The sequence below is a fragment of the Cheilinus undulatus genome, linkage group 8 (assembly GCF_018320785.1).
Source record: "Cheilinus undulatus linkage group 8, ASM1832078v1, whole genome shotgun sequence".
Lineage (NCBI taxonomy): Eukaryota > Metazoa > Chordata > Actinopteri > Labriformes > Labridae > Cheilinus > Cheilinus undulatus.
In genome coordinates this window covers 3,102,060-3,118,987 of record NC_054872.1, presented here as the reverse complement: position 1 = coordinate 3,118,987, position 16,928 = coordinate 3,102,060, and the positions used below count along the sequence as shown (strand labels likewise).

The 16,928-nt window shown below is 39.4% G+C and overlaps 2 protein-coding genes across 7 annotated transcripts in view; both read left to right on the top strand.

The window, feature by feature from the left end:
• Positions 1-16,928, top strand: part of LOC121513254 (NLR family CARD domain-containing protein 3-like) — a 945,231-nt gene that overhangs the window by 240,066 nt on the left and 688,237 nt on the right. The window lies entirely within an intron of this gene.
• The window catches only part of LOC121513252 (vacuolar protein sorting-associated protein 13B-like), a 481,863-nt gene that overhangs the window by 104,831 nt on the left and 360,104 nt on the right, over positions 1-16,928 (top strand). For all 3 annotated transcript variants that reach the window (XM_041792863.1, XM_041792864.1, XM_041792862.1), the window contains exons 18-19: positions 5,289-5,423; positions 7,166-7,345. In XM_041792863.1, the coding sequence (XP_041648797.1) occupies positions 5,289-5,423; positions 7,166-7,345 (315 nt within the window). The remainder of the gene's footprint in view (positions 1-5,288; positions 5,424-7,165; positions 7,346-16,928) is intronic.

Genomic DNA, 16,928 nt, shown 5'->3' with positions numbered 1-16,928 from the left:
GCTACAGCACATTTATTTTTTTGTATCTCAGGTGAAAGGACTGACAAAGTTAGTTAAAAGAGAGCCCTACTTGTTAAGTGTCTTGAGATAACTTTGGTTATGAATTGGTGCTTCAGTCAGCAGTCTTTATAGAGTTAACTGTAGAATTATCAGTTGATTATGATATTTTAACCATGATTAATGATATTGTATGTAAAGCTGTGGTTTGTTGATCTGTGTGTGTGCTGGATTACTCTGCTCTGATGTTTCTACCTCTGTCCTCTCCTTTAAACCCCGACAGTAGAAGGGTCAACATGAGTCTGTTTCTTTCAGAGGTGTTTGCCTGGAAGGAAGTTCCTCCTTGCTGTTACGCTTCATTCTGCCAAGTTCTTTGCTCACAGTGGAATAATGACGTATCTTTGTAAATGATATAAGAAAAAATACTGTGTAGAGCTGCAAGTGTTGTGAGAGAACGGTTAATTTAAGCTATTTTTATTTTCCAGCCTTGAGTTTGCCCTGCATCAGTTATAGAGTTTAAACATCTTCACTATTTTAAGAGGCTTCATAAAACTAACTTTATGTTTACATGTATGAGACTGTCGTGTATCACAGGGCATTTGAAAGAGTTTGATAATCAAATACAGTCGTTCCATGGTCATGAAAACCAAATAATTGTGATTTAACATTTTTTGTACCATACACCAGGGGTTTTCAACCTTTTCAGCTCACGAACCCTAAAATAAAGGTGTCAGAGAGCGGGGACCTCCACTGTACCTGAAGGTGGCTGAACACAGCCATGAACATTCAAGAACAGTCATGTGGAGACAAGGCCGCTAATTAGGGGGGAAAAATGGCCCAGCCAAACTGGAGGCCAGCAAAATCATGGTCCACTGTAAAGTTAAACTGTGGTATTTTATATTTAACCTGAATAATAACCACTCTTATCAGAGAAACAAATATATTCTTAATTCATTTATGTAGTAAGTAGCTCTCTTAAAAATATAAATCCTTCTGTTTAAAAATGAATGAAATACATTAAAAATAGCTAAAATGGGTTAATAATGGCAAAAAAATGATGAGAAGGGTGGTGAAATTGGAGTTTAAAACTAGTAGAAATGGGTTAAAAGTGCCAAAAAATAGATAAAAGTGGCAAAAAAAACAAAAATGGGTTAAAGTGGCAAAAAAAGGCATATTAAGTGGTAAAAGGGAATTTAAAAAGTGGCTGTAATGATGTCAAAGTAGCAAAAATAGGTGGAAATTTGGTGAAATGGGATGAAAAATTGATTAAACTACCCAAAAAGGGTTAGCTAAGGCAGAAATAGGCAGAACTGGCAAAAGTGGCCATACTAAATTGTGAAATGTGGTGTAAAGAGGGGTTAATAGTGGCAATAATGGGTCAACAGAGCCAACAATAGGCAAAGAGTGGCAAGATTTGACACAGAAGGGGCAAAAGCAAAGTGGTGGAAAGGGTTTAAAACTGACAAAAAAAATGGGTTTTCAGTGGCAAAAACGTGTTAAAGTTGGCTGAATTGGCTGGAAAAAAGTGATGACAACAGGTTGAAATCAGGCAAAATTGATGTTAAGTATTTAAATATTCCTAGTTTCTTTAAGGCCTTGGGAGACCCCTCTCAGTGTCTCGTGACCCCAGCGTTGAGAACCCCTGCCATACACTGCGTTGGGCTCATTTGCGTTTTTTCCAGTGTTCAGAATGTTGTCAGCACTGTTGAACACAGCTGTGTGCTGCAGATGTAAAATCCCTGAGCAGCCATGTTTACTATGTAAATCCAGTATCAGTCTAAATAAGCATGGCTGATTTTAGTCACATCGGAGCGGCTCTACTGTCCAGAAAGAGTGGCTGCTTATTTCTCAGTTCTACCTGCAGGACAAACCATCACTGGTTCCCTGTGTCTGTGCTCCAGCCTCTCCCTTTGTTTCCCTGCGTGACAACACTGGCAGAGTGCCAGCAGACCTGCTGCTCCCACTTACTGCCTCAGCTTCAGCCCTCCGACTCAGGAAAGACAGCTTTTGTGTCCGCATCATCACTTATTGGCTCAGCTGGGTGCTTTAAGTCAACGTGTCTATTTCCTACCTACTTTATCATCAGCCCCTTAACTACTGTTGGACAAATTCCAGCTTCTAAGTACCTCAGGCTCTTTTTTCCTTCTATTATCTACTTTCCTGTGGTCGACTCAGGTGTGTGTCCTCTTCTCAGCTGATCATCATCACTTGAATCTTATCCCACATGCTTTATTATGTATCAGCGACCTGTGGCTGAAACAGTGGTGGCTCTTCAGTCTAGTTAGGATAAATATTGAGGAGTCATTGCTTCAATTCAAACCACATTTTAATAGTAATTTCAGCATAAGTTACAGTGTATAAATATGGATCTCCTTTTTTCCAAACCAATTCAATTTGAACTCTGAGTCTAGTTTCCATAAATCCAGAACCAGATGGTTTTCAGAATTAAGTTTAATATTCATCAATCTTTCTCCTTTATATTCTTAAGCCATTAAAGTGTATCCAGCCCCTCTAGATAAGATTGAAAAGAAGGGGGTTGTAGTGTTTTATGAATGAAGGCTTGTAGAAAAATATTCTTTTGTTATAAAACTTAGTACTTTGATTAGCCTAGCAGATAACTTTCCCAGAACATTCCTAAGAGCAGTGCGAGCAAGACATGATGGAATGTGTAAAACATGACTTTCAAGTCTGCAGATGTCCCACACACACTCTCGCTACATAAAAACATCTGGAAATAAGTGCATGCAAGCTATTAAGATATACTGAAACTGAGGAAAGTATCCCCTCTCCACTTCCCTTACAGCGAGGGCTTTTATCTTAAATCTTTTTTATTTCTATATTTCTTTATAGACCGTCCATTTCTCCCTCCTTTTCTTATCTCACCACTTACACTACGGATGGCAAATCCATCTGCCCGTGGTTTCCCCGTCACTGTTTGATCGAGTGTGGTGGCCTCTGGCCCGTAGCTGTGTGTTTATATACTTCTTGCACCTGCCATTACTTGAAGAGAGACACCACACACATTCACAGAAACACACACATGTAGAGTTTAAAACCAAGAAATAATGCAGCAACATGCATGAGCCAAACTGGTTAAGACTGTTAAGTCAGCCCTCTTCCTGTGTACACAACCTTTTTATAGTGGTAACAGCTGGACGAAGCATTGTCCTCTGCATCAAACAACAACCACCACCCCAGCAGGTGCAGCGTGGCCTTTAGGACATCTATGTGGGCAACAGGGGGAATGTAATAGTGATCCCGTCAGTACCATTCATCTAAGAACCTAAAGCTTACAGGGAAAGTCGCTGCTATGTCGTGATCCAGATTCAGTAGCTCCTGCAACATCAACATCCTTCAGAACAAATAGAGGAGTGATGTAAGAGCCAGCCGATGTGTGGATGTCTGCTCATCACTGGTGCTATCACTTTAACTTCAGTCATGTTTATAAAAAGGAAAGATAGACGCCGGTCCTGGATAGTCTCTGTTCTGGTCTACTCTTCCTAGTCAGGTGGTGTTTTTAGGTTTTCTGAGCCAGTCATAAATCAGTACCATGTGTAACGACCTTTTATAATTCTGAAAAGGTTGAGAACCACAGCTGCAGAGCGGGGGCATCAACTGAAGCTGTACAAGCTGATGAACCAAAGAGCCAAATTGTTGATAAATGCCTCCGCAATAGCCACAATCTAAAGGGTGAGAAGTGGCAAAAACGGCATTAAGTAGCAATAAAAATAAGTTAAAGGTGGCAAAAGGGGTTAAAGAGCAGCAAAAATGGAGGGAAAAGTGGAAAAAGGGTCAGAAAGTAGCAAAAATGGGTGAGAAGTGACAAAAATTAGTTACAGCTTGCAAGAAAAGGTCTAAAAGTGGCAAAAACCTTAGGGGAAAAAGTGAGAGAAAAGGGACTGAAATAGGCAAAAAGCAGTCAAGAGTGGCAAATAGGGCAAAAATTTGGAAACAAGTGGTATTTAATGGCAAAAAGTAGCTAAAATGGGTAAAAATGGTGAAAAGGGGCACAAATAGGCTAAAAATGGCATATAGAAGTGGCAAAAATGGGCTCAAAAAAGGAAACAAGTGGCATTTGATGGCAGAAGGTAGCTTAAATTGGTTAAAAGTGGAAAAAAAAATGTAGAAAAGGAGCACAAATGAGCTTAAATGGCAAATAGAAGTGGCAAAAATGAGCATAGACGGATACAAGAGGTACTTTATGGCAAAAAGTAGCTTAAATGGGTGAAAAATGGTGAAAAGGGGCACAGATACACAGGCGCTTCAACACAGCCATGCACAATTTGGAAAAGTCATGTGCAGACAAGACAAATAGTTGTTTCCCCATAAAGGGGGAAAATGGGAGAGCTTTCTAGCGCCTAGCCAAACAGGGGGCCCATGGAGGTCAGCAAAACCATGGTCCATTGTAAAATCAAGCTGTGAAATCCATATTTCATATTTAACCTGAAAAAATAACCACTCTTATCAGAGAAACAATCTTTTTTAATCATTTGTGAAGTTAATAGTCATCTTCAAAATGTAAATTCCCTTTGTTAAAAAAAAAGAACAAAGATTTTTAAAAATTGCTCCAATGGGTTAATAATGGGGAAAAATGGTGGAAAAGGTGGTGAAATAGGATTATAAAAGAAACAGAAATGGGCTAGATGTGTCAAAAATTAGATACAAATGGCAAAAAGTGGCAAAAATGGGTGTAAATCGTGGCCAAAAGGAGTTAAAATGTGGCTGAAATTGCTTTAAATTGGCAAAAAAGGGTTAACTGAGAAAGAAAAAATAAGCAGAGACTGGCAGAAATTGGTTAAATTAGCAAAAATGGGCATATCAAATGGTGAAATGGGGTTAAAATGGTTAATAATGGCAATAATGTGTCAACAGAGAAAACATTAAGCCTAAGTGGCAAGAATTGGTTTAGAAGTGGCAAAAACAGGCAGAAAGAAAGTGGTGGAAAGGGTTTAAAACTGGCAAAAACAGGTGTTAAATGATAAAAATGGGTTAAGATCGGCAGGAAAAAAAATGATGAATAGGGTTAAAATTTAGAAAAATTGGAATGTGTTTTGTCTAACATTTATATTAGGTGTATTATAGACAGCACCATGTTTACAGTGGTTACACTTTCATGGTTATTGGGGACGTTTGTGCTCATAGCACCTGGTATCTCCCTACTATAGGAGAGATAGAGAGGAAAAGAGAAAGGTTAAGAACAATTAAAGGCCAATTAAGTGTTTAATGAAGCAACAGCAGCGGTTTCTAAACTGCTGCACTTCATTTTCACTATTTTTTCCTTTTTTTATTAGGTGTGAAGACTCCGGGGCTGTCACCGACTCTCGAGGGCTCCATCCAGAATCTGGAGCTGAAGTTCTGTAGCCGTGCAACAGTGAAATGTGCCTCGGGAACCGTGGGAGCTGTAAAAGTTTGTGCCAGAACCCCAGGTGTGTGCAGCTGTGCCCTGTTAAAACTTTATTGGTTGTGTAGAAACAAGAGAATGAGACCAACTAGACTCTTCTTATGCTCTCTTTACTTACTTTTCACACTTGACCCCCCCAATCAATTTATATGTATATGTTAATATATTTATGTATATATATGTGTGTGTATATATGTATGTTTATATCTGTGTATATTGCTATATATGTGTATATATATACAATTTATATATATATATATAAAATTGATATATATATGTTTTTATATATATATATATGTAAGTATACACATAAACAATACTTATTAAGTTTGTTAAACCTCTTGTCATAAAAACGAGCAAACATAAGTATTTTATATTTATTATGAGAATATTTCAGAAACTTTCTTAAAACTAAAAATGTTATTGTAATTTATTAGATCATCTTTTTTCACACATAATAACCAAAAACTGTAGCATTTTTTAACGGCCTCATTTGGTCTTTATATTAGCTTACATTGTTTTTTTTATCGTTTTTGTGGAATTCTCAACAGTCTCCTTTATTATTGAGTTCCAGATATTTTCTAGCTGTTCTTGTTCCCAATCAGTGTTTCTCAACTGGTGGGTCAGGACCCAAAAGTGGGTTGCAGAGCAGTTTTCAGTGCTTTGCAACTATGTGTCTGAAAAAAAAATGGTGGCTAAAGTCCTGAAGCCCTTATTGGACATTCATCTATACCTTTTATTTGACCCTTTTTACTGTGAAATTGGGTAAATTTAAATGTTTGATCAATATTTTAACTAATGTATCTCCCCTTCTTGCAATAAATGGCTACTTTTCCTGTTATAAGGAAGTAATTTCACAAGTTCTCTGGAAAACTGGCAAAAAATTGACACATAATGATGAAGAGAGGGTATAAAGTTTGCCAGTTTTGTCCCTTTTCTTTCTTTCTTTTTTTTTTTTTTTTCAGGTGTTTTGGTCCAATCATGCTCCAAACTGCAACATATGTAATTAACTACTCATATGTTGTTGAAAATGATTTGGAAAGTTGGGTCGTGATCTGTCATAAGATGTACTGGTGGGTCCTGATGCTGCACCAGTTGAGAACCACTGATCTAGAGGACACTTTTGTGCCATCCCTCTTTGAATCTTTTTTATCCCAGATTTGTTCAATTGGATTCAAATCTGGACTTTGACTTGGCCGGTCCGTCAGTTCCAGTCCTCCAGAGTCCTTTTTTCTTGGTCTTATAGTCTCTGTTCTCACAGCAGAGCATGTTGGAGTACATAAACACAAACCACATCAGCAGGGATTTACTAGATCGGTTTTCTTTATTGTCATGGTATAAAAATATATCGCCAAATTAAGGTGCTCTCAACCACCAGGCTCAAGTGGCGCCACTTTATAACTGCTTTCCTCTTGTAAAGTCTTATTGGTACATTCTAACAAAACAGGGTGTATACAGTATAGAAGAAAATGCTGGTTTAACGGAAAGCACTTCTCAGTTGGAACAACAGGTGACTGGTGGAGAAGGGCAAAGCATCATCATCATCATCACTGCAGGGCGAGAGCTCAACTACCGTATTATAGCTAGAAGATGTGCAGACTCTGCTGAGAAAAAAGATGGTACTAAAAGAGAAACACAGCTGCACAGAAACTTCACGTTATGAGCTTTGACATCCCAAATTTAGATTGTGACGAAGGGGGACAGTTTTATATTATACATGTGTATGTATATACCTTTTTTATGACCCACTATTTTCCTCTGCCTTAGGTTCAGGACAGGGGGCCAAGGAGAAGCTGGTTCCTCTGATTCAGGGCCCATCTGATACCAAAGAACTCTACATGAGCCGCTGGCTAAATGAGATTCGCAAACCTGAATCGTTGCTCGCTCCTGACCTGCTGGCGTTTTCAGTTCAGATTCCTCAGCAAGGAGATGATTGCAGAAACTCAGGTAAGAGCTGTCGTTATACTTAAAACTCCTCTCCCCTCTCTCATTGCCACATATTTCTATAATCTCTGGTGAATTTCAAACCCCAGAGTCTCAGCTGAGGTGCATCTACACTTAAATTTCTAAAAATGCTTTCAGAACGTCATGGAGAAGGACGGGGGGGAGGGGAGATAAGACACTCCCACTTCCTCCTTCCTGCTGCTAAGGTATACGTAGATTAAAGGTGGGTGAGAGCTACATGAGGTCAAAGGTATCCAAAACTATGTCGCCATATTTGTCCTGATGAAGACTCGTTGGAGTCGAAACACGCGGATGTCCCTGTTAAATAAAGGATTTTTGTTACACCAGAGTGCCGTGGATTCTCAGTTCTGACTGCCATCTATACTATGGACTGTTTTTGATGAGCTAACTTTTAGGCATTACCAGTGAGATCTATCCCTATTTCAGGCCTGCCCCTGGGCCCCTGAACATCCTAGAGGATTGGCCCTCCCCAGTTGTGATTTAGCACCAATATTAACTCATTTTTACCACCTTTAAACTGCCCCTCTTAAGCCCTTTATAAAACTTTCCTGCCAATTATTGCCCGTGTCCCAGTTTTAGATCCCTTTGTATTACTTTTGTACCATTTTTGCCTTTTTTTAACCAATTTTTGATACTTTTTTCCTCTTTTAACATTGTTGCCCCATTTTAACCTCTTCTCACCACTTTTCCGGCAAAGTTTTGTCCCTTTGTGCCAATCTACAACCCAATTTGACACTTATCACCCATTTTTGCCACTCTTTAATCCTTTTCATCACTTAATCTGGCCATTGTTGCAACATTTCTGCCAATCTTAACCCATTTTTTAAAATATTTACTAATAATACCTGACAATATGTGTCTGTAAAAACAGACAAAATAATAATAAATAAACTGTTTTTTGGGTTGATTTAACAGCTGCAGACATTTAAAGCCAAAAGACACATCTTCTTTTTCCTTCTTCTCTGAATTTAATGATATTCTGAGGGCCGAACAGGGAGCTTTGTGGGGCCTGATTTGGTCCCCGGGCCGCCATTTGATGATCAGTGGCTTAGAGGCTTGTGGGACACCTTTTGTAGCTTTTCTCCCCCATTTTTGTAAAACAGGCTTTTAAAGGGCATGGTGATACACTATTTAGAAAATATCTACTTTATTTAATCAGGAAAAAACTCAGATTAAAAATATCTTTTTCAAGAGTGCCGCAGCCAAGACAGGCAGCAGCAGAGTTTTCAACGACAAACTATGAGCAGCCTTAAAATTAAAACGTCAAACATGTGAATACATCCAAAGACAAGTTATACAAGTAAAAACAGCGAGTATTTGTCAAGGTCAACAATCAAAATCAAAGCAGCAGCAGCCAGATGTGTCTGCCTCCAAGTCATGTGAATTCCTCTCAATGAGAGCAGCTCAATAAGTTTCAGGTCTTCAGTAAACCATTCCAGGCAAAGCAGCAGCACAGTTAAACATCCTTTTCCAAGTTCAGTTCTGATCTTGGGAACAGATGGTCAGAAAAGATCCTGAGACCAGGGATTGTAAGTTCTCCATCTCTTCTGACTGATGTAGGTCAGGAGATATGAAGGAAGTAGCCCCAGAATAGCTGTGGAGAAACTCTAAATCCATTCTAGTGTTTAATTTTATAAGTGGACAGAAAAGATCGTCCAGCACCTTCATGCAATGAACAGCGACGGGGGTGGGGGGCTTTAAAATAAGTGAACCACAGAGAAACAAAACAGTTTTTAACTGGTATTTTAGCCTTTAATAAGCTCCTGGAATTTAAGGGTTAAAGAGAGACATGCATCAATCAAAACACTAGAGTATCTGTAGCTGGTAACAGACTCCATCTTTATATCCTGAGAGACTGCAGATGTGCTTAGTGGCCAATAGTTTCAGCATTCGTCAGCATTTTTCACTAACGAGCTAGTTCTAAGAGCTGTGGGAGCCGGCGCTGGCTGAGAGACAGTTCCTTCCATACTAGGGCTGAACGATTTGCAAAAATAATCTAACTGAAAAATTTTTCCCCAATATTGGGATTTTATATGCAGTTCTAATTAGGTTCCTCAACTTGTGCATTTTTCTACAAATTCAAGCAATAAATCATTCTATATCATATCCTACAATCAGTCAGGGACACTCATACATTTAACCATTTTAGTGCCGAATGGATCTACATTTTAACTTGGCAGAGAAGGCTCTGCTCTGAAGATGCTCCCTGGGTTAGTCAAGCAGCATGCTTTGACTTTTCAGAGAGTGCATGGCTAGAAACCCTCATGTAAATAGATACATGAATGACAGTGTGCACCGGAAACAAAAGAATATTTTAGAAGCAATTAATCCACAGTAGCATGAATCTGAATATGACGGTGCAACAAGATTTAAGCCAGTGTTCCTCAACCCTGCTCAACCAAAGAGCCAAATTGTTGAAAAATACTTTTGCAACAGCCACAATCTAAGTGATGAAAAGTGGATTTTAAAATAAATTAAAAGTGGCAAAAGTGGTCAGAAAGCAGCAAACACTGGGAGAAAAGTGGCATAAAGGGCAGAAAGTGCTTAAAATGGGTGGGAAGTGACCAAAAAATAAGTTAAAGGTGGCAAAAAATCAGAAAAAGGTGAGAAAGATGGGCAAAAATCAGATAAAAGGTGAGGAAGATGGGCAATAATCAGATAAAAGGTGGGAAAAAGTGGCAAAAAATCAGAAAAAAGTGGGAAAACGGCAAAAAATCAGAAAAAAGGGTGAGAAAGATGGGCAAAAATTGGATAAAAGGTGAGAAAGATGGGCAAAAATTAGATAAAAGATGGGAAAAAGTGGCAAAAAATCTGAAGAAAGTTGGGAAAAATGGACAAAAGTAAAAAGTTTTGTCCCTTCTGCAGTTGCTGCTCTCACCCAGCTGTAGTCTGTACCCACCATCTTTCACCAGCATGTGTGTTGTCCTATTGTCCTGTGTCCGATTGTCTATAATGTGTGTATTTTGTGTACCTGACAGTGCTTGTGAGAACAAATATCCCTTTGGGGACAGTAAAGGTCTGTCTGTCATCTATCTAATCAGATAAAAGGTGAGAAAAATGGGCAAAAATCAGATGAGGCTGCTATAAGCTGACCACAGCTGGGAGTATGAACTAATGTAAGCTTCATCAACATTATATAGAATGAACTTGTTATTTCTGCTCATATTGTAAATTTGATACCCATTGCTTTATTGCAGGGAAATATCATTTTATCCATTCATTTTGACTAAAACAAAACACATAACACACGAAAGGAAGATTCTTGTCAACCATTAAATAAATTACACTGAAATTATTGCATAATGTGCATAAAATCTCTGCAGCTGCAAAAAAACAAATGTATTAAACTGTTATTTTGACTTATTTCAAGTTAAAGACAGTTGTAGCTTCTGTGATTTGTATATTGCAGCAGGCCATGTTGCAGTTTAATCTAGTTTGTGATTAATTGCCCAGCCCTATTCCAGTAGCCTAGCTATCGGACATCAGACTGTTCCACTTCCTAAGTAGATGTGTCTGTCTGAATGCTCACACATGCAGCAAAAATGTCTCTTATCTGTGGTTAAAAATGGCGGCAGCAGCAGGACTTGATGGCAACAGTTCCACTGCAGGGTTCTTCTTTCTCTGAACATCTGTGAGTTTTTCTACCTTTACATTTAGCCGAGAGAAAAAGCACAGGCCGTCGGCGTGTAGCTCTGTTTTATACATGGTGGTCAGATTAGCATCAAAGCTTTGGGTCAGCCACATGTCCCATGCCTGTGCTGTCATCCAGAGGGTGACTGTGTGCCTGTTAGAGCAGTGTTAATGGAATGATGGATGCAATGCCTCATTCAGCTGGAGATGAAAGGTGGAGTTGCACTACCCTAAACGAGCTGCACCCTTTGTTCCCAGAGGACCATCTCAGAGGCTCCACGGCGTGTGATCTTGACATTTTTGAATTGTTGGACAACTTGGCCTTGGCATCAAACGCATTTTATTTGTCCCGTATGGCTCTGTTTATTCCATTAAGCATATTCTTTAAGAATCATTATTATACATGGGACTTGACGAGGGGAGTTAGACAATCACAAACTCCCTACACCCTAGACATGCTGAAAGCATTAAGATATAATGAGCCGCAATCATCTTTCATACTCCCTTTTACATTTAATTAGTTGCTTCTGGATTTTGTAGTGATGCAAAGTGAAGCCCAGTCCTTTGGACTCCCTCTGCTCAGTTTTCCTCTCTTGGGGAGAAAGAGAGTTTATCAGTTCACATCAACTCATCAGCACGTGTTTGAATACACGCATTCTCATGTCTTTATGCTTTTACATTTCTTATTTTCATACTGTACAGTATTGACGGCAGTTAAGTGAGGCCTTGACCCAGCTATTTTCCTACACGTCATGTAAATTTGCTCTGTGTTGTCTCATTTTTACAGCATGTGACAGGATCTGGAAGTTTCCAGTAGTTCTAGATCCTCTAATTCATCTAGGAAACATTTTTCTAGAATCCAGATGGACCTTGATCACTAAGATCATGTAGATATAATGACTGTATTTCTGCTAAATTCCCTGCTAATGGCCAATCAAAGGTCTCAGAGTCTGGGAAACTTCTGTCTTAAATGAATTACATTTATATAAATAAATTAAACGGTATGAATAATGTATTGCATGATCAGATTTTTAAACCATCTTTTAATCTTCTCTCACTCTGTCATACGAAGTAAATTCACCATGAAGATAAGTTCCTTTTAATATGGCCAGCGACATCTGTTTTCTGTCTAATTGTTTACCAGTGAATTAAAAAGAAATTCCACTTCACTTGGAACTGGCTCGGGGTGGTGGTTAGGGGGAGTGCCCATCCTCGTAGAACTCCTGCAGATCCATCCTTGTGTGTTTTCATTTAACAGAGTTGAGGCTGGGACATTACAATAAATTAAACACAATTAAAGGCTGGGGTTTTAACGCAGAAGCACTAAGCAGCTCTGCTTTGAAATGTCCTCTCTAATAGACCTTTAATGGATCTGAAGCCGTAGAAGAAATTCATTTCTTGCCATTAACCCTTTGCCTTCAACAAAATATGCTCAGACAAGATTTTCCCCTGCTAGAGCGATTTTTCCCTGTGGACCTAACAAGATTCTTTAGGCGGTCACATAGCGCTGCCAGCCAAGTTTTCTCTTTTCTTTTAAATGTTTTTCTTCTACCACAAACAAGCCTGATTCATGTTAATAGTGTAATAAAACTATAAAAAGTAAAAAACAATCAGTGCTGTTATCAGAAAACACAAAAGATAAGGCTGCAAAAAAATTGTCTTGGCCAGGACACTAAAAGAAGATTCTTAATTTCAATGAAGTTTTTTCTGGTTAAGAAGATTTTCATAATAACGATATTAATAATAATGGTCATAGTATTAATGGTAATAATAATGGTAATAATAATAATAATTATAATACTTTTTTTATTATTGTTGTTATTATGTCAATGATTTAAAAGAAGGAATCAAGCCTGGGTTTTAGGGTTCAGGTAGTTCCTGTTAAGTCAAGTCAACCAGCACTGTCACTAAATCCCTTTGACATCAGACATGACTTTTACTCCCCAGTTTCATTAAAGAGTGTAGAAACAATGAAAGGGAAAGAGTCATGCTTTAATTTTAATGGAGGCTTATCAAGAGACATCTTGTTGATTTAAACTCTCAGGCAGCAGCTGGCTAACTGTCCTCATCTTTTTCACTGTTTCAGGATTATGCTGGGGGCCTGTCCAAGGTAGTGCAGGGCTTGAGGGCGTGTGAGGAGCTGGGGTTTATGCTGAACCCCAGGGCTAGTGGCAGCTCATAAGTGCCCCCCCCCCAACCCTCCACCACCCTGACTTACTCCAGAGGAGGAGGGGCCAAGAGGGGCTTTATGATCATAGAGATGACAAAAAAGGGAGCAAGAGAGTGAGGAATAGCATGTGTTTTCCCCAGGCGCGCCGGCAGCTGCGAGACAATGATTTATGCTTTTCTCAGAACTCTGGGATCACAAAATGTTACATTTAATCAAGCACACTGAGAACAGAGCAAATGTTAAAGATGTTCCTTTAAAGCCTTCCAGTTCTGATCTCCTTACCATACCATGTGAGCTGGGAGTAGAGAAACACAAGGATCCTTAATCTTAATTTCAACATATTGAAGGGAATTATGAAAACTACATTAAATCAGTCCTCAGAGAACTGCCCAGACACAGTAATACTATCCATATTTAGTTCCTTAAGAAATATCAGAGGCGCTTTCTTATCAGTGCTGTTTGTTTTTTAGACTGGTGGAAAAAACATGCGTCATGGGACAACATGTTGCTCCTTTAATGGAATGATGGTGCTTTATCCATCTGTCTGAGTCCGACAGTCCTCCAGGCCTGAGAACTCAAAGACTAATGAGAGCAGGTGGAAACGAAGAGCCACCTGACTTTGATCTGATAGAAACGCTCACAGAAGGGTAAGCCACGTTCACCGAGTAGTGCTGCACACACACGTGCACACGCATGGAAAACACACGTGAACACAGTTAGAAAGCACACGTGCACACACATAGACAACACATGCACGCGCATAGAAAACACGTGCACATGCATAGAAAAAACAAGTGAACACGCATGGAAAACACACATGCACACGCATAGAAAACACACATGCACACACATAGAAAACACACGTGCACACACAGAAAACACACATGCACACACATAGATTAAACAAGTGAAAACACATGAAACACACATGTGAACACAGACAACACACGTGAACATGCATGGAAAACATGAACACGCATAGAAAACATGCACACGCACAGAAAAAAACAAGTGAACACACATGGAATACACACATAAACACGCATAGAAAACACACATGAACACGCATGGAAAACACACGTGTACACACATAGAAAACACACATAGAAAACACATGCACATGAAAAGAAAACACACATGCACACGCATAGAAAACACACGTGCACATACATAGAAAGCACACAGGCACACACAAAGAAAACACACGTGCACACACATAGAAAACACACATAGAAAACACATGCACATGCAAAGAAAACACACATGCACACACATAGAAAACACACATGCACACACATAGAAAACACGTGTGCACACGCATGGAAAACATGAACATGCATAGAAAACATGCACACGCGTAGAAAAAAACAAGTGAACACACATGGAATACACACATGAACACGCATAGAAAACACACATGAACACGCATGGAAAACACACGTGTACACACATAGAAAACACACAGGCACACACATAGAAAACACACATGCACACACATAGAAAACACACATAGAAAACACATGCACATGCAAAGAAAACACACATGCACACACATAGAAAACACACGTGCACACGCATGGAAAACATGAACATGCATAGAAAACATGCACACGCGTAGAAAAAAACAAGTGAACACACATGGAATACACACATGAACACGCATAGAAAACACACATGAACACGCATGGAAAACACACGTGTACACACATAGAAAACACACATAGAAAACACATGCACATGAAAAGAAAACACACATGCACACGCATAGAAAACACACGTGCACACACATAGAAAACACACAGGCACACACATAGAAAACACACGTGCACACACATAGAAAACACACATAGAAAACACACATAGAAAACACATGCACATGCAAAGAAAACACACATGCACACACATAGAAAACACACGTGCACACACATAGAAAACACAGGCACACACATAGAAAACACATGTGAACACACATAGAAAACACACATGCACACTTAGAAAACACACATGCACACACATAGAAAACAGACATGCACACATAGAAAACACACGTGCACACAGAAAAACACATAAACACACATAGAAAACACACATGCACACATAAAACAACACACATGCACACACAGAAAACACACGTGCACACAGAAAAACACATGAACACACATAGAAAACACACGTGCACACACATAGAAAACACACATGCACACATAGAAAACACACATGCACACATAGAAAACACACGTGCACAGCTCCCTCATCAAACGTTGGTCTCTGAACGGGCCGTCCTGACACCGTAGAAGGGCTGTGAAATAAGGATCTCCCTTGGTAGCCTCCTCTGTTACAATCTTTCAGAGGCCTGTCGTACTTTCAATTGTCCATCCATCATGCACGTTTCTCCTTCTTTTCATGTGTTCACTCTCTCCATTGAGTGTTAAAACAACATTGTGGTTTTTCTAAGGCAGCAGCTTGATGACTTTGAGCTGCTTGCCTGAATGCACACAGCTGAAAGACCTCCAGATAACACCAGAAATACATTTATGGAGTAAATAAAAATATGTTAAGCATGAGCATTCATGATGACGGCTTGGCTAACATCCCTTTAAACTTCTTTAGTAACTTGTTGAAACTAATGGCAGCCACTTTCATCATGTCCCATCAGGCAGAGTGTGTGAAGCAGAGCAGGTAATGTGGAGATTAGACAAAAGGGATCACACTCATAGCTGGCTATTGAGGTCAATCACGGCCCATTACTGGAGCTGTTCATCTGTGAAGTGTTGGACTACTTAGGCCACTCTCACAGAGCTTAAAGCCGGGCTGGAGTGTTTGGCTGAGGGGCAGGAGTCAGAGATTGAGTGCAGAGGGATAAGGGCTGAGATGGTGTTGGGCTGGAGTGTGGCTGAGCCTAAAGCTGCTGTTCAGGATAACCTCTCCTCTGCCATGATATCACAGCTCTCCTGCTGCGATTTTTCAAAGTTCTATCCTTCCTGAGAAGTGTTACATTTATAGAAGCTGCTCATCCAAAATGGACCAGGTTTTATGTGTTTGCATAAATAGCAGAGTAGACAATAGGTAATATAATCCTTCCAGGGCCATTTGTAAGAGAAGCACTGAAGTTAAAGAACAAGTAATGCACTCATTTGTTGGTGAAACAATACTCTATGTACTATTTACAGCCTGTGGATTTATAAAAAGAGTTCCTCTGGACTGTGGAGTCGAGGACAGGGCTAAAGCTGCAGAAACCTGGACTAATTGCAGCTTAGAGAACCACAGTGGTCAAATAAAGGATTTTGTGGTGTTAGCTGTCACTTTGAGGCATTATGGTCGTTTGTTTGTGAGTCAGATAGACATGAAGATTTTGCCTTTGAGTGTTAAGAGAGGTCATTCTGGGTCACTGCAGTTTCACTTCTAAAAGCTGTCCTCAGAGGAGAAGAGAGAAGTTATAAGACGTCTGGACCGTGTGAAAGTTGGGGCAAAATTAACTCATCAGTTTCATTAAGATAATCTCTGTAAAGACCTAATGAGGCCTTTTATCACATTTAATGTGCACTTTCATTCTGAAGCAGCACATTTTTGTCTTTACATGTTGAAAGGAGTGAAGTTTTCTGTCAGCACTGATCATCTTAAACAACATTCAGGTACCTTTATCTGAATCTCTACTCACATCTGCTGGATGTTGGTTTTCTGCATTAATGGATCATAGTATTTACCAGAATTCTTATTTGCTCAGTTTCTTATTTATTGTTGACTTTTCCTTCCAAACTGCTGCTT